The 19,100-nt window shown below is 39.1% G+C and overlaps 1 protein-coding gene across 5 annotated transcripts in view; it reads left to right on the top strand.

Moving 5' to 3' along the window:
* The window catches only part of Edc3 (enhancer of mRNA decapping 3), a 49,505-nt gene that overhangs the window by 17,724 nt on the left and 12,681 nt on the right, over nt 1-19,100 (top strand). For all 5 annotated transcript variants that reach the window (XM_048423343.3, XM_048423342.3, XM_048423341.3 and 2 more), the window contains one exon: nt 17,622-17,957. In XM_048423343.3, the coding sequence (XP_048279300.2) occupies nt 17,622-17,957 (336 nt within the window). The remainder of the gene's footprint in view (nt 1-17,621; nt 17,958-19,100) is intronic.

The raw sequence follows: 19,100 nt of genomic DNA on the forward strand, positions 1-19,100 counted from the left end.
ACTTATAGAAAGATCAAATTGAATGCTAAAGAATCTGTTAAGTAAATGGAAAGAGATGATAAATACCCCCAGAAATAGATTTTATAATGCTTATTAACTTACGTTAATGAAAAAGGAACAACAGCTGTTGTGGGATAATGCTCTTGTATGGGGCAATCAGACTAGGAGAATTCTGGGAAGAGGAAAGGCAGATTGTCAATTGTCAGCCAGATACAGAGGAAGCAAGATGAAAATGCCATATTGAGAAAAGGCACCAAGTCAAGTGGCTAAACATAGATTAAAAATTATGGGTTAATTTAAGTTGTAAGAGTTAAGTTAGTAATAAGCCTGAGCTAAGAGGCCACACGGTTTATAATTAATATAAGCTTCTGTGTGTTTCTTTGGAACTGAATGGCTATGGAACCAAGTGGGACAGAAACTTCAGTCTACAAATGGTGCCAAACATGGAGCTTGAATCCAAGATTCTGAGATTAAGAGTCTCATATTCTACATGCTGAGCTATCTGGGTAATTAGATTCAGGGTTTTTGATTTGAAGGAAAAAAAATGGGGAAATGCTATTGGATAATGCTTTTGTACATTGTAAAGATTTGTCATTCATATTGGTTTAATAAAACAGTGATTGACCAATAACCAGGCAGGAAATATAGGCAGAGCAATCACACTAGGAGAATTCTGGGAAGGGAAAGGCTGAGAGTTAGTTGTCAGCCAGACACAGTGGAAGCAAGATGAGAGTAGTGTACTGAGAAAAGATACCAAACCCCATGACTAAACGTAGATAAGAATTATGGGTTAATTTAACTTGTAAGAGCTGGTTAATAATAAGCCTGAGCTAAAAGGCCACACAGTTTATAATTAATATAAGCCCCTGTGTGTTTCTTTAGGACTGAATGGCTGTGGGACCAGGCAGGACAAAAACTTCAGTCTACAAATGGCATTCAGATGTTTGACAAGAATTTCCACATAATGCATGAGAAAGCTTAAAAAAAAAAAAAAAGGATTCTAGACAGACAAGAAGAGAGTCAAGCACAGCTTCTTAGTAACTGTCTTTACTCCAGTAGGCTCTGTTTGCTAAAGACAAACAGAGACAGGCTCCATTAAGAGAGGCTTCGTGACTCAGCATTCATGGTAAAAACTTTGCAGCTCTTTTGAGGCTCTGCCACCAAACACTTAAGTGGGGTTTATGATCAGTTGACAGCATGCTTCTTGGTGGGGGCATGGACCTAGAAAGTCCACAGAGTTGTAGCAATCAATATGGCTCTTGCCTGTACCTCCACCACAAAGCTAGACTCGCAGAAAGCTAAGGAATAGGGTGGAGAGAGCTGCCAAAGTCGCTGCTTTAATCCTGTCCATGCCATTTAGGAGATTAAAGACTCGTGCTGTAAATGGTTTACAGTGTGTTTAAAAATATACATAAGCTTGGGAGAGGAAAAGAGGTAGAAATAAAAGAAGTAGAGTAGCTAGGGTGCTAGCAAACATCTTTAATCCCAGCACTTGGAAGGCAGAAGCAGGCAAATTTCTGAGCTTGAGACCAGCCTGATCTATAGAGTGAGTTCCAGGACAGCCAAAGATGCACAGAGAAACCCTGTCTCAAAAAAGCAAAATTTTTTTTAAAAAAAAAGCAAAAATAAAAATGAAGATAAAAATAGAGTTAAAAAATAAAGCCATATAGAGATGGAAAATACAGAGAGCCTCAATACTGTATGCTATTGTGTTGTCTTTGAATTGTTTGCTGAGGAAAGAGCAACACCTGCTAAAAGACATTTGATTATAAAGGTGCTTGTTTAACATATATATTCTGAAAATGCCTTGACTTCAATATTTAAGTCAAAAGGTATGTTACTATGGAGAAGAGGTTATACTTTTACTTCCACAAGAAATGAGAGGCTTTAGATTCATTAAGGTTTGATCAAGGAAGACCCCTTGAAAAATCTCCAGTGGGAACAGATGGCCCAGATTACGCAACATTTCAGAGCACCCCTGTTGCAGTTTCTGCTGCGTTCTGCATCCACAACAGCTTTAAGACTACTGGCTGAGATGATCAAGCCTCACAGAATACTCCAGTCAGGACTTGACCATAATCCTAAATTTTCTTTAGGTCCCCATAAGATTATAAGCACCCCCCCCCAAACATCAGCAAGTAACCTAAAAAACTATATATCTACTTGCCCCAGAAATGGATTGTGGATGTTTATCTTTGTTTAGCGTTTTGGCTACAATTTGTTATGGATAATGATCAAGAAAAAAGCTAAACAAAGGCAATTAGATTCAGAGGTTTTGTTTTGAAAAGACAAAAAAGGGAAAATTCTGTGGGATAATGCTCTTGTATACTGTAAAGATTTGTCAAATATAGGTGGGGCAGCCAGACTAGGAGAATTCTGGGAAAAGGAGTAGTCATTGACAGAGAGTAGTCATCAGCCAGACACAGAGAAAGCAAGATTAGAATGCCATATTGAAAAGGTACCAAGCCATGTGGCTAAACATAGATAAGAATTAGGGGTTAATTTAAGTTGTAAGAGCTAGTTAGTAATAAACCTGAGCTAAGAGGCGACACAGTGATATAACTTGCCAGAAAAGGATCTCCCTAAAATTACGGTTGGGGAAGGGTTTTGCTTTTGTCTTTTTGGGAGAATAAAGGAATCTAAAGACCACTGGACAAATGAGACATCTGAAGAAAAAGGACAAGTTATCTAAAAGAAAAGTTTTCCAAGAAAAGAGTAAATTGGCCTATTGGTATATCACATTTCCAACAATATGAAATTTTGTAAATCTCCCCAAATGTTTGTTTCTGCTGTTCTCTACAGACATATAATGCAGATGGTCTTTTTGTAGTCCCAGTCCAGTTAAAGATTAAAGCTGACTTTGGAGTTGGAGCATGGCTCTCTTCTTCTCTAAACCCAAGCATGCTTGTTAAAATAAAATTCAAAATCTCTTGTCTCATGTCAGAAGAACCGCCTGATATGGGACAGAAGAAAAATATTTAAGGATTACTTTATTGCCGCTAATCTCATAATCCTTTAGTTTATATTAAGTCTTCAAACAGCTTTTCTTAAGGTATAAATTTTATAAGAATATATATAAAAATGTATTATTTTTTAAACTTTTTGTCATATTAATGGTCATATAGAGTACTAATATAGAAAAAGGTTTCATCTCCCTTTCTGTACATGATTTTGTGTTTGAGTATCAGTTTTCTGCAGTGAACCATAGCTCATTTATCAGCGACCTTTGAAGTCCACAAATGGAGGATGGAGCCCACAACGATGATTTCTCCAGGGTTATGATAACACCACTGTAGACAGAAACTGGACTTTTGTTTCCCGGCTGAATAATCACACAGAAACTATATTAATTACAACATTGCTTGGCTGATGGCTTAGGTATATTTCTAGCTAATTCTTACATTTTAAATTAAGCCATTTCTATTAGTCTATGTATTGCCTCATGTCTATGGCATTACCTTATTTTCTACATGTCTTGCTTCCTTGGTGACTGGCTGGTGTCTGCTTGACTCCACCTATCTTTCTCTATATACTTTACTCTGCTAAGCTATTGGCTGAAACAGCATTATTCATCAACCAGTTAAAGTAACAGGCATACAGAAGGACATTCCACATCATCTCTTTTCTAATTAAAAAGGAAGGTTTTAATTTCAACATAGTAAAATTACATATATAGAACATTTATCAGGCAAGAATTATAGTTACAATATTTAGTCCATTTACTTTTGGCAAAGTAAGGAAAATACCCTATTATCTATCCTATCTTGTGTGAGAATAATTTTTATATCTAATTTATCTTTTATTATAACTAAGAAAAACTATAACTATTTAGTCTTCAACTTCATCAGAGACTCTGGAAAGATATATTGCCTAAGTAAACAGGAAGTGCATTGTAAGCAGCCTCCAAAACTCTAGAATTGACAGAAACAATCTTGCTGCCTAGACAGTCACCCAAAGTTCTTCTGTAATGTTGAGGCATCCATCTTTAGCCTATAGGCCCATAATATCTGGCAGACTTTTCAGTAAAGGAGAAAATTAGATCTGTTCTGCATTGTACCAGCAAAAGTTCGTTGGTTGCTTTCTTCTGTGTTCTGCAGAGTGTTGGGCAGTTTCTTCTGTGAAGCAGAAACCCTGAAGACCATTGCATTGCATCTTTTGGAAAGTTCAGCAGTCACTTTTATGTGGGTCTTGCATGTCCGGTTCATACAGCATACCATCAAGCAGTCCAGGCAAGAGCAGTTTCTTGCTCAGATGGCTAGCCTTGTCATATTGAAGGCAAATTCCATAACGATTTACTTTAATTCCCATCAACCTCTCTGAAGTAATTGGTGCTGCTAGAAGCAGACATGTCTCACTGTTGGGAAAAGTCTAAGTCCTTAAAACATTTTGAAAATGTTTGAAGAATACCTATTTATCTGAAATATCTCTATACATCTAGAAAACCTAACATAGCTACAGTTTGACTATTATAGATGACTATTAATCCATAATTTTTAGTTATACATTACTTTTTAAATAAACTGTATAAATATAATACCTTAAACAAGAGTAGAAATGTACATATAAATAAATATACATACAACAAAATTGACCTTAAATTTGTATCAATAGACCAAAGTCCCTACCAGTGTATTTATTTCTATATCATATCCTTTTTTTTCTTTAGCAATACCTTCACTGTGACCATTAACTATTTATAATCAAACTCCTTTAAATGTAAACAAACATTTATAAACAGTATTTGGGAATTTGGGCATAGTTCTCTAGACTACTTCTTTCTGATTGGGGGCACTGTTAATCTGATCTTTCATGGGATATTCTATGTGGTTGGTCCATCTCAGCCAGCAGTCCTGAAGCAGTAGTGGATATTGGACCTCCTGGGCCATAGCCTCAAAGGGTCTTATGTGATCAAACCGTATTAGCCAGTAAGAAATCCACAGCTTTCTGTCCTCTGAAACAAAAGCAGATCCTCTTTTCCAAAGTTACATGTCCTTCGTACTTAAATTTTGAAGTCAAGATACCTTTTATCTATCTATCTATCTATCTATCTATCTATCTATCTATCTATCTATCTATCTATCTATCTATCTACATACATACACACATATATGTATATACACACACATATACATATGTGTGTGTGTTTAGCTTAGCAGCCATACAATGAAACGTTTCTCTGTAGTTAGTGTGGGAGTCTGCGTTTCTCAATGGATACCCATGCCCGACCCAGGCTGCGCGCTTCCTGAACTCGGGCCCACGAGAAGGGACAATTTCCTGAGGGTTGAAAAAGAAGACACACAAAGAGACCTGGCTCATCTACAAGAGTAAATGGCAACTTTATTAAACTCAAGTCAGATATTTATACCAGTGGGCAACCAGGATCAAAAAGGCAAGGCCTCCTCCCAACCAGAAGCAGGAGGAAGATTAAAGCCTTTCTGGCCCCTCGCAGGGTCAGCTAGGGGAGGCAGGCATGGGCCCACTGCTAAGACCTTGAATACAAGTGGAATTACCATAACAAAGAGAACCAGGTTCTTGCTAAGTTATGCCCTCAAGCCAGAGCTAGAGCAGAGACTCCAGGAAGCCGGAGGTCACACGGCCCTGCGAATTGCCAGGAGAGAAGGGAAGAAACTTTGTTAGCTACAGTTAGCACCTTCACAGTCAAAAAATTCAAAGAAAATGGAATAATATACATAATCTAGACTATTAATGTATTTGCCATCTTTACATACCTTTTTTAAAACTATTTCTTTTACTTTTATTTTTTAATTTTTGGTTTTTTGAGACAAGGTTTCTCTGTGTATCTTTGGCTATCCTTGAATTCACAGAGATCTGCCTGCCTCTGCTTTCCAAGTGATGAGATTAAAGGTGTGCGCCACCATGCCCGGCTACTCTTTTTCTTTTTTTAAGCACTTTGTCTGTCCTTTTTCTTTTCTCTATAAAGCCTACATATATTTTTAAACACACTGTAAACTGTTTAGAGGTTTTTGGGTTTTATTTTTCCATCCGAACCTGTCTTAATGTTTATTTCTGTCTTTTTCTGAGCACATACATTTTTAATTTGCTTAGCAACATAGTTAGGATTAAAACTGTAGCTTTGGAGCCTGGCTCCATCCTATTTATTTTTCTGAAAGTCTAGGTTCATAGTGGAGGTATTGGCAGGAGCCACTTTATTGCCACAGCTCTGTCGAGTTTCTAGGTCCATGCCACCACCAAGAAGCATGCTGCAGGCTACTCTTAAACTCCATTTAAGTGTTTGGTGACAGAGCCTCCTAAAAGAGCTGTGAGGTTTTTGCTGCAAATGTGAGTCAGGAAGCCTCTCTTAATGAAGCCTTTCCTCTAACAAACAGAGCCTAGTGGAGAAAACACAGTCACCAAGAAGCTGTGCTTGACTCTGTTCTTGTCTGTCTAGAATTTTTTTTTTTGCCCCCCTTTGGTTTTTCAAGACAGGATTTCTCTGTGTTTAGCTTTGATTGATTGTATTAGGTGATCTTGTAGTCACATTAGTTATGTTTTCAAGGTCAAACAAAGATATATTTTAGATCAGTCATTTTCAAACTCTTCAGAGATCTACAGAATATGGCATTTAAGATGTTTTAATAACATAGACTCTTTTTTTCTGGCAATGAGACACATCTGCTCCTGGAAGCACTAATCTACTTCAGAGACAATGATGGGTATTGAAGAAACTCCACATGAAGTTTATTTTCTTTGTGGCAAAAGTAAGCCACTGGGCAAGAAAGTGCCCTGGCCTCAACTGCTAACAGTATGCTGTCCTAAATGGATGAGCATGACAAAAAAAAAAAAAATAAGAAAGAAATGTGACTGTCAAACATTGTCAAGACAAGGAGGGACAGCCTTTCAGAATATTCTGCTTCCCAGAAAAATCTGTTGGATATTTTTAGACCTGTAGACCAAAGATGGATACCCCAATGTTACAGAGGAACTTTGGGTAGCTGTCCAGGCAGCCAGCTGTTCCTGCCATTTCTCACATGATTTGGAAGTTGCTTGCTTGTACTTCCTGCTTATGCAGCTAATATTATTTCTTTCTTGAGTATGAGGGAGTTGAAGACTAGATAGTTACAGTTACAGTTTTCCTTGTTTACCAGATGCAGAAAGCAAGTTATAATAGAAAGTAAATAAGTACAAGACTTTGGACTCACCAAGATAGGATAGATAATGGAATATTTTCTCTGAATTTGTCAAATGCAAATGGACTAGACATTGTTGATGTACTTATTGCCTGTATATATTGTATGTAGTTATTGTACCTACTGTGTATAGTTTTTCTTATATTAGTTGTAGCCTTTTAAATTTTTGACAAAAGAGGGGAAATGTGGTGATATTTATATTTTAATAAATAAAGCTTGCCTGGTCAGAATGCAAGGTTTAGCCACTAGAGGCCAGGGAGTTGTGGCACACACCTTTAATCCCAGGACTTGGGAAACAAAGACAGACAGATGTCTGTGAGTTTAAGGCTACCCTGGACTACACAATATAATCCAGAAACAGATTCAGGTGGTGGTGGCTCACACATTTAATCCCAGTATTTGAGAGTCACACACCTTTAATCCCAGCACTAGGGAGGTAGAGACAGGAGCATTATGGATGGGCAGAGAGAGGAATATAAAGGGGAAGAGACAGAAACTCACTGGAGTGATTCATGGAGACAGGATTTTGCCCTTTTGGTCTGAAGATTTGGTAGAGGTAAAAGGTCTTTCCAGTTGTTGCCTGCTTTGCTTCTCCGATCTTCAGCTTGAATCCCATTATTTGTCTCTGGGTTTTTATTATTTGTGCTACCCTTGTGATCCTAATGTCTCTATCTCCTAATACTGGAATTTTAGATGTGGTTTTGTGTGTGTGTGTGGGTGCTAGGGATCTAAATTAAAGTTCTGATGCCTGCACTTTACATGCTGAGCCGTCTCCTCAGCTCCTACTGTATTGTTATCTTGTTGCTGTGGGAGATTACACTCAGGCATTGTGGGTTAAGCAAGTGCTTTGTTATGAGTAGTGTCCCTAACTACTGTGTGCCATTTGGTGACATATTATTTCAGCTTTAGCTATAGAAACACTTTTTTATTGAATCCCATGTCCTTTTGACATACTACTGACATAGGAAAATATTTTATATTCCCTAATACTTATTTTATGACATTAAAGATAACTTGAAGTTTATCTTGTGTATTTTCTTTCTTAGCCCTGAAATGAATCAGGAGGAATGTTATTTCCTTTTTTGGAAAGTAATATTTAAAACCAAAATGTGGACTTTGATCATTGCTAACCACTGTCATTCTTTTAACTGAAAGCAAAGAAACAGATGTGTCTATATCTAATTGGTTTATAATCTGTAGGGAACCATGTATACTATACCATGCTAAATATGAGTCTATTCTGATATCTCCAACTTAATCTGTTATCTCATTGTGCTGGTTAGATTTGTGAACTGGACAAAACTAGAGTCACCTAGCAGGAGGGAACCTGAATTAAGGAGTTGCCTCCATCAGATTGACTTTTTGGCATGTTTATGGGGCAGTTTTTTGATTAATGATTGATGTAGGAGGGGTGTAGCCCACTGTGGGTGGTGCCACTATTTTGTATGTTGTCCTGGGTTGTGTTTTAAAGCAAGGTAAGTAAGCCAGTAGGCAACATTCTTATTCTCTATAGCCCCTGCTTCATTCATTTCCCGTCTCCAAGTGCCTGCCTTGACTTCCCTCAATGAATAGACTGTGATGGGAAAGTGTAAGCTAAATAAACCCTTTCCTCTCCATGTTGTTTTTGGTCATGGTGTTTATCAGAGCAACTGAAACCAAACTAATATTCATGGATTAGTTTTTGTTGTTGTTGTTTTTGGTTTTTGTTTTTTTTGTTTTTTTTTTTGTTTTGCTTGTTTTGCTTTTCGAGACAGGGTTTCTCTGCAGTTTTGGAGCCTGTCCTGGAACTAGCTCTTGTAGACCAGGCTGGCCTTGAACTCACAGAGATCCACCTGCCTCTGCCTTCTAAGTGCTGGAATTATAGGCACGTGCCACCACTGCCTGACTCACCGCCTGGATTAGTTTTTTAAAGATTTATTTATTTTATTTACATTTATGTTTGCCTGCATGAGTTTTGTGCACCACGATCTGCAGAGGTTCAAGAGGGGTCGGATCCTTTGGAATTGAAGTTATAAGCATTTGTGAGCCTCCATGTGGTAGTAGCTCATTACATCTGAGCCATCTCTCTAGCTCCATTGTGGATCATTTTTACCTTCTTTCATTTATTATAATCTTTCACTCCAACAGTGAGAAACTTGGTTCCTACCACCTGTCACCTGTTTACTACTTGGTTGCAATGTATGTATAGTGATCGAGGTTGAGCATCACTAATGTGTAAATCTAAAATTTAAAGTGCTCTAGAATCTTAAACTTGAACTTAAACTTAAATGATGCCACAATTGGAAAATTCCGAACCTATTCACATGTGACAGGTTGCCATCAAAATCCTGGTATACTGAAAATATTATATATAAAATCACCTTCAGACTATATGTTAAAGATACATATGAAATATAGATGAATTTTGTGCCTAGTTTTGGGTCCTATCCTTAGGATAGCTTATGTATTATATACAGATATTCCCAGAGTCTAAAACACTCTGGGCACAAGAAGTTTAGATTGAATACTCATTCTATGTCAGAATTACTAATTTGTACTCCCCATCCTTATGAGAGACCGTCACATAGAATATAATGCTTCTGTGTGGTTCCTCTCTCCTTTCATCTTACAGACTCTCTTGTTTTCAGGATTACTTAGGTTTTTCACCTATGTTGATTTGTTCCTTAACTCGTAATACAAATGTATTGTTATTTTTCATTACATTTGGGATCCCTCAAACCTACTGAATAACATGAGTATTATTTGCACATATAAAGGCTTATTACTCTTTTTCTTATAAGGTTTTGTTGGTTTTTAGCAAATACGTGGTCATGTTGATCATAATAGTTTCGGTGTCCTAAGCAATCTCCTGTGCTTTGCCTGCGTCGCTGTTACCTTCCTTTTCTCTACTTTCTCCTGGGAGCTGCTGTAGTTTTCATTTTCTAGAATGTCACAGATTAAATCACACAATATATAGCCTTTTTGAATGACTTTTTTGACTTTGCAATATGCATTTAAGATTCATTATCTCAGCCAGGTGATAGTGGCACACACCTTTAATCCCAGCACTCAGAATTTGAGGCCAGACTGGTCTACAGAGTGATTTCCAGGACAGCCAGAGATACACAGAGAAACCCTGTCTTGGGGTGGGGGGAGATTCATTCATGTATTTTTGTGGCTTGGTGTGTCATTTTCTATACTGATGAATAATATCCTATTATATGAATGTATCAATATTTGTTTATCTTTTTACTTATGTTGAAAGGAATCTTAATTGTTTCCATCTTTTGGTAGTTATACAGAAAATTACTGTAAACATTTGTTTTCAGTTTTTTTGTTTTTGTTGTTTAGTTTTGCCTCTTTTGTCTTATTAAGAAGCCCTAACTGGTTTGAAACTCCAAGAGATCCCTCTACCTCTGCCTCTTGAATACTGTGGTTAGTGGGATGTGCGACTGTTTTTCATGCATGTATATATTGTGCCTGCCTGGTGCCTAAGGAGGTCAAAAGAGAGTGCATTGGATACCGTAGGACTAGAACTACAGATGGTTGTGACCTGCTGTGTGGGAGCTGGGAAGAGCAGAGAGTGCTCTTCTTAACTGCTGAGCCAACTCTCCAGCCCTCTTTTCTGTTCCTGTAAGTGTTCTTCCAAGGTGAGCTCTAAATTGAGGAATATTTGTTGGTTCTAGTTAGCTAATTAATTGCTGATAAGATTTAGAATAATAAATGCCGGTGGTGGTGGTGGTGGTGCACACCTTTAATCCCAGCACTTGAGACAAAAGTAACTGGATCTCTGTGAGTTCAAGGCCAGCCTGACCTACAGAGTGAGTTCAAGGCAGCCAGAGCTACACAGAGAAACTGTCTCAAGGGGAAAAAAAAACAAAAACAAAACAAAAGAATGCGCACATCTTCATGTCTTCTTGGGTTAGGTGAGGATGGCTTTAAAGAATAGTTTCTGTGACTGTCAGAAAACTTGCCAAATGGGTGAATGGATCAGCCATCTGGTCCAGGTTACAGAGGGAGACCACTTAGTTTTACTAAGTGTATAGATCACTATGTGGGTAAAAATCATATTTGTCATGCTGGCAGTGTAGCTTAGTTGCTAAAGTACATGCTTAGCATGTAAATCTGGCTAGATCCTCAGTGCCACATATGCTGGATTTTGGTGCTATGCATGCACTTGAGAGGTAGAAGTTGAAGGGCATTGTGTCATAGGTGCAGATGTGCACACATACACTAATAATAAATTTAAAATCATGTTTTTCAAATCCCATGTCAGCTGAAAATAGTGACTCTTAGGGACAAATAAAAGACACTCTGAAATCATATTACAGTCATGAATGTGACAGACATTGGCTCCATACTATTAAAAGGGCTTTTTTGCCCATAGGACATGAAGGTAGGTAGCTGGCCTTGAGCTCATTTTTATATAAGCAAAATGTCTTACAGATGAGACATTTGGGGGCTCATAGTATGTATAATTTCAGCTCCAGAAGATCTAATACTTTCTGCTGGCCTCTTAGGCACACACCCACCCATCCCAGATGCACAGATATACAAAATTAGAAGTAAAATAAAAATCATAGGTACAAATTATGTCTACTTGGTACCAGATTCTCCCTTCCTCTTTTGAGGATAGAAACTGGGAAGTATAGTTAAACCTTTTAAAGACGTTGGATGTTAACTTGTTGCAGCATGGTTGGGCTTTAACGACCTATTAGATCTGGTAGTCATCTGCAGTTGGAACTTATGATTCCATGGTTCTGCTAGAAGTCCCCTTGACTTTGTATCTCTTCGGATGTGCTTCGTTATTTTCCATACTAGAGAGTGCAGCGCTGTGATTTGGGAAATAACTGGAATGCTTCAATATTGTCAGGCTTTCTGTCATAAATTCTGAGTCTAGAGCTAAAATATTTTCAGTTTGACTATCAGATACCTTTTAGAACTTTAAGTGTAGGACAAAGTTTTCTTTTATAATATGTGTGTGACAAAAGCCAGTTAGTGACACTGAGGGTTGCACAACAGTGGGTTTGTTACAGAATGTCCTAGCCAAAGGGCCTGTGTATCAAAGGCTGGCAGGAAAATGGCACAGGAAGGCCAGCTTCCAGTCCCACATGTTTGGCCCTTGTTTGAAAGGTATACAAGCCTGGGAAGTGCTGTTTATCTTTTCCAAGGGAAGTTCCTTGTTCTCTCAGTGGCCAGAGGCCAGTTTGCTTAATGCACAGCCAGACCCATGGGCCCCATGAGCCAAGTACTGAGCAAGCTTATTCACCAAGGACTCAGTGTATTTTGTGTTCAAGTATGAGGAGTGGGAGACTTAAGACAAATGACTATTTTGCCTGCTTTTCATTTTTTAAAGTTTTATTTTTCTGGTCATTTTCCCTTGACTTTTGGAATTTTCAGTATTTTTTTTAAAGAGTGTTTTTCTTGGAAAAATATTAACAGTATTAGGAAAATAGATAGTCCTTAGTTTAGAGTTTGACTCTTTAATGAATAGTCTTTATTTATAAAGAGAACACAAGCAACAGATAATAAGCAACTGTGGGTGCAGTTAAATTTGTAAGAGTTCTACAGCCAAGCCAAAAACATTATCCAGTGTCTGGAATCTGTAGGGCAAACAGCATTTTCTGCCGTTTGTTGTGGTGGGTGTTTTGGCAGCTGAGAAAGCTCTGCAGCCATTGGGGTTGTCTTTGATTTTGTACTTGGCATTCAGTAGCTTTTCGTTATCTTGCACAATATTGAGTACACACTATTTATTAACTTGTCCCTAATGAGCACAGTGCCTGAATTTGCTCCCCGTACCACTATGATGTGAGCCACAAATGTTATACAGTGAATGTACAGCTGACAGCTCTGGACAGGTCCACAGGAGTATGATCTGGTGGAAAACCCGATTTGCAAATCTTTGGGAACTCTTGTCTTTTGGATAGTAACTGTCAGTTTTGTAGAAATCTTGTGAAATCATGTCGGTTTTCCCTCTCATAATAGGATTCATCCCAAAATATCCCAGCAATGTTTACTCTCCCCCACACTATGGGGACCTGGTATGAAAAACATTCACTCAACCAAACTTTTGTTCTAGTCAAATCTACATAAAGCTAGACTCCCCCACAATTATCCTTATTGACAGAACTTATTGACAAGAAAGGAGCCCTGAGCAGAGAGATAGTATGTCCGATGTCTGCTCCTACTGATAAACAGGTCTGGGTGGCCCTGAATTGTCTAACAGCCAACCTAGGAGAGTGTAACCTACTGGCTTTTGCTACCCTAGCAAGCTATTAGTATTCTGCACTTGCCTTCATCTTTCATTTGACATAGGTCTTAGTCTAGGAAATTAACTGTTTGTACTTTTACCCCTAAAATATATAGGAAAAAAGCTTGGGTTGCTAAACCAGCCCCAAAGAAAGAAATTCCTTCTCACCTCGGTGCCAGCAGAAACAGCACCAAGATGCTTGGCCCAGGGGCAAACTCCATCCTAATCCTGCTGGTATCTGCTGGGCAACTGCACAGTCACGCCCCTTTGAGACATACGGCGCCTACCTTGTCAGTCTTTTATCCATCCTATTATCCCTAAAAAAGTGTGCTTGTTAACTATGTGTGGGTATATAAACTGGAAACCTCATGGGATGGGTAAAACAGCGAGGAACAGCAAGGGACATCGAAGAGAAACATCCAAAGGAAACTTGGAGAGAGCACAGGAAGAATAAATAGGACATGATGAAAAGATTTATGTAACTAATTTATTTCGTTTACCCTCAGACCTTATTAGTCAGATTTTCACCTACTATAGTAATCCTTCTGAATCCTGAGAGGCTTATTAGGGCTTACTCCAACATAAACCTCGATACCACTAGGAAACCCCCAAAATGGTTAAGACATCATGTGGGCATGATGGCACAGATCTATAATCTCAGCATTTTCAAGACTGAGACAGGATAACTAGTTGGAAGGTAGCGGGATGCATAACAAAACCCTGTCTCATGCCTGGCAGTGGTGGCACATGCCTTTAATGCCAGCACTCAGGTAGAGGTAGGCAGATCTCTGAGTTTGAGGCTAGCCTGGTCTACAGAACGAGTTCTAGGACCTGCTCCAAAGGTACATAGAGAAACCTTGTCTAGAAAAAACAAAAAACAAAAGAACCGTATCTCAACTAAAACTAAAACGATGAAAAGTCTAGGGGTGTGGCTCAGTGATGGAGCACTTGCTTAAAATATGCAATATGAGCCAGACGGTGGTGGCACACACCTTTAATCCCAGTACTCAGGAGGCAGAGGCAGGTGGATCTCTGTGAGTTCGAGGCCAACTTGGTCTACGAGAGCTAGTTTCAGGACAGGCTCCAAAGCTACAGAGAAACCCTGTCTCAAAAAACCAAAAAAGGGCTGGAGAGATGGCTCAGTGGTTAAGAACACCACCTGCTCGTCCAAAGGTCCTGAGTTCAATTCCCAGCAACCACATGGTGGCTCACAACCATCTGTAATGAGGCCTGGTGCCCTCTTCTGGCCTGCAGGCATGAATATAAGCAGAATACTGCATACATAATAAATAAATAATCTTTTTAAAAAAATGCAGTATGGGCTCAATCCTGAATACCAGCACACACACAGCAATAGCAACAACAACGTGGTGTGAGGGGGAATGGGGTAAAAACAGGTGAACTTTATGTAAAAAGCCATATTCTGTAATGATATTTCAGTCATTAGCTGACTGTATACTCAAGATTTTATTGCCTGGTGATGCAGCAGTCTTTTTGTGTATAACAACCAAACTATATGTGCTGTTGCTAGAATGTGTCCACATCAGTAAACAACTCATGCTTTATAATTTAAATATTGGTGCATATTTAAATTATATATGGCACATACTTGTAATCTTGGCATTCCAGGAGGATTGTTGCTGGACTACATGGTACAGCATGTTCTAGGGAAAGACTTTGTTTTCAAAAAATTATGTAAGTCCACTTAACATGGACAGACTTGTTAGGTAGAGAACGTTGCGTTTTCTCCAGATACCCCAGAAATGGTAGTGATTTACTGGCATGAAGCCTCCTAGGATGCCAGTTTCCATCAGCATATTAAATTCATGAAGTGTAATTTCCCACAAATTTTACTTAAAAGTGAATAAAGTGTTTTCTGTCATCTTCTGCATCCCAGTGGATTATCCTGTTTGGACCTGGGGGTGAGAGGCAATTGGGTTGCGTGCCTGTTTCCTGGTAGATAGTTGATTTAATATTTAATATTGAGTCAGTGCAGTAATCATTTGAGAGACAGACTTTCTGTCCTGTTCTTTCTTCCCTTTGACTACAAATATTACTAATGGTGTATTTGTAGTTTCATGCCTGTTCTGTTCTTAATCCAGCTGTCTGTTCTCGTGGGTAAGAGCTCTTGCTATGAAAGCATGCAGACCTGAGTTCAGATCTCCAGCACCAAAATCTGAGCACATCCTGTGTCTGTACCTGCAGTGCAGTGGGGGTCAGAAACAGGAGGCTCTCTGTGACTTGCCAGCCTAGCTCCAGGCTCAGTGAGAGACCCTGTCTCAAGGGAATAAGGTAGAGTGTGATAGATCAGGTCACCTGATTTCCTCTTGTGGGGACACACACACCTAAAAACCTTTTAAAGATTTGAATCCATGCTGAATTTTCACTGTTTGTATACTTTATTTTTCCTTAGTTAGTATTGATTATATATCATGTATTCTCAACACCTAGTTATAACACTCAGTGTTCTCTCACTAAATGTTTGGCAAACAGTTGAAAATGGAATTTAGTCTAAACCACTTCTTATTTTGTAGGGGTTTACAATCCGAGTTAATGGTGCCTCTCTGTTCTTTCCCCTCATGTTTTGTTTTTTCCTTCAGAGACCAAAGTCACATATTCCTTACTAGCACAGCTTTTCCATACTGAGGCATTAGAAAAACATTGAATTATATTTGCATAATATATATTCTTCAGAATAATGTTAAATGGCCTTGCTAGTATTGCTTAATTTGTCAGTTGTTTATTAACTGCCCAGAAACTGTGCTGTGAACATTTTGCTTAATGGAGATTGAAGCCCTAACATGTTGAATAACAAGCATGAGATTATACATAATTCTTACTTTTTGCTTTTGTTTTTAAAACAAGATCTCATGTAGCCTAGGCCAGTGGATGACCTTGAGTTTCTGTCCTGCCCTTCAAGTGCTTGGATTACAGGTTTGCCCCACCATTTCCAGTCTTTGTGGTGCTAGGAATTGAACCTAGGGGTTAGTGCATGCATGGCAAGTATTCTGCCATCTGGGCTTCAACTCCACCCCCAGATTATATAACTGTGTGTGTACATTGTGCATGTGTATGTTCATGTGGTTATATGCATGTGTGCATGCCTGTACACATCCACATGTGCATGTGAGTGCCAGAGGTCAACATGGTGCTCTCTTTCATCCCTTTCCATTTTATTTTTTGAGACAGAATCTCTCTCACTGAACCTGGGTCTCACTGATTTGGCTAGGCTGTCTGGCTCACTCAGTAAACTCTCAGGGATCCTTCAGTTACAGATGCGTCCACTTTTGCATCCAGCTTTTACATCCATGTTAGGGATCCAGCTCAGGTCCTCATGTTTGCTCTCACATACTTTAATGACTGCCATCTCCTCAGCTTCTAGATGACATAACATCTTGATGACAAAACTAGATGTAAAGATCTTCTAACTCTTGGCACATTGAAAGATTATGAAAAGGGAATGCAGTTGAGCTGAAATGAGTCGCCTACTTGTATGTGTGGGTGTCATTTATTCTCTGAATGATTGGTTGGGAGAATTTTACAGGGCTTTCTCTTTGATTGATAGAGTAGTGTTGATTGATATGCCGCACTCAAGTAGAGTCTAAGAGGTAGGGTGGCCGGTTGCTGCAGTTTTGGTGTTTATTTTGCTGTGATCACTTATCTTTGATAGTCCAGACAATGTTTATGTATAGAAGAGTTACAGTTCTGAGAAAAGAGACCATGGGTAGCCAAAGACTGAAAGACGTTTCAGATTATTTGGACAGTTTCAGATCGTCTGGATTCTTGCCTGCTGTGATCCGGCCTGAGAATAAATTAAGTTAGAAAGGACCTTGGTGGGTGCACAGAGAATAAGAACTGAGCAATGTCTTCCTGTGGACCATTCTTTTACTTTGGTAGCAGCAGCCATCCTGGCCTTGCCATGGCTCTTCCACTTCTCATTTGATAAGCTTCTGTTGCCTTGTTGGTGGGGCACACCTGTAATCCAAGCTGTTTGGGAGTTCAAGGCCAGTTTAGTGGTTTTATTGATGACATCATTGACCAAAAGCTTCTGTTATCACCTCTTCACTTATGATTTAGAAGAGTTTTGCTCATTTCATGTTTAGTTATTGAATGGTTTTTCAAATTTATTGTTCCATGGGAGATTTGTGCTCTTGCTCTTTTTTTTTTCTATTTAATGTGATTTAGAAATACCTTTCCCTTTATTTCCTGCACATTGATTTTGAACTTTACTTTTTTTTCCTCAGGGTCATCTAGTAGCAGGCACCCAAATCAGGCAACCCCAAAGAAAAGTGGTTTAAAAAACGGCCAGATGAAGACTAAAGATGACGAGTGCTTTGGAGATGACATTGAGGAGATCCCAGACACAGATTTTGACTTTGAGGGTAACCTGGCCCTTTTTGACAAGGCAGCTGTGTTTGAGGAGATTGACACCTATGAGAGGAGAAGTGGCACACGTTCCCGGGGTGTCCCAAATGAACGGCCTGCTAGGTACCGCCACGACGAAAACATCCTTGAATCAGAGCCTATTGTCTACCGTAGAATCACAGTACCACACATTGTGAGCAAGGAGTTCTGCACGGGTGAGTTCCGTTGAATCCACCATGGGCTCTTCCTTTGAATTTGCTTAAAACAGAAAAACCCAATTGTTTGAAAGCCAGCATCTTGCTTCAGGAATTAGTGACTTGGCGGTTGGTGTAATGATATTGTCTGTTGGGGATGGTGGCTAACTTAGCGCTGAGCTGTGTTGGAGGGACAGTTTCAATACTTGTTCCTTTATGTCCTGTATCTGCAGACTCAGTGTTAATCTTAAGTCTGGTTTCCCTGATAAGTGTTTGTTTCACCAGAAATGTAGCTCTGTTTACTAGTTATTGACTGATGCACGAAGAATTGAAGATGGGTAAATTTCATGTGCTGAGATTGGAGTTTGAAGGAATCACATTGTTTGTACTGCTGCCTTTATCTTCCAGTAGCCTTGGTCTCTCACCTACGTAGTCCTTTGTAATTATGAGAGCCACTGTATTGTAGTGCGTTTCTTTTACCTTAATGATTTCCTTTTAGGTTGATTTACTTTTTAATTTTATGTGTGGGTGTTTGCTTGCATGTATGTCTGTGCATGTATGCAGTGCCCTTAGGGCCCAGAAGAAGGCATTAGATTCCCTTGGAACTGGAGTAACAGTCAGTTTTGAGCAGCCATGTAGGTGCTGGGACTACAACCCCAGTCTTCTAGAAGAGCAACCAGTACTCCAGCCTCTACCTCAGCTAGTTTTAAGGGTTTTGTTTTAGACAGTGTAGCCCAGGCTGGCCTGATGTACCAACCGCTTATTCCTGCTGCAGCTCTCTGTGCTGTCGTCCTTGTGGCTGTGCAGAGGTGGTTGGATTGTGAAGTATGTGGTTTCCTGGAATTATTTAGACCACAGGAATTCCTGAACTTGGGAAGATCATGGTCTGACTTGTAGTTAAATGACTAAAAAGTAAAAGTTCATAATGAGAAAGGAAAGCATTTCCTAAATAGACCAAAACAGAGGTAGTAATTTGTCTTAGTTAGGGTTTCACTTGCTGTGAAGAGACACCATGATGATGGCAACTCTTATAAAGTAAAGCATTTAATTGGAGCTGGCTTACAGTTTCAGGGGTTTAGTTTATTATCATCTTGGTGGGAAACATGGCAGTATGTGGGGAGACATGGTGCTGGAGAAGGATCTGAGAGTTCCATCTAGAGCCAC

This window comes from Myodes glareolus, chromosome 4 (genome assembly GCF_982192425.1).
Source record: "Myodes glareolus chromosome 4, mMyoGla1.1, whole genome shotgun sequence".
Classification (NCBI taxonomy): domain Eukaryota; kingdom Metazoa; phylum Chordata; class Mammalia; order Rodentia; family Cricetidae; genus Myodes; species Myodes glareolus.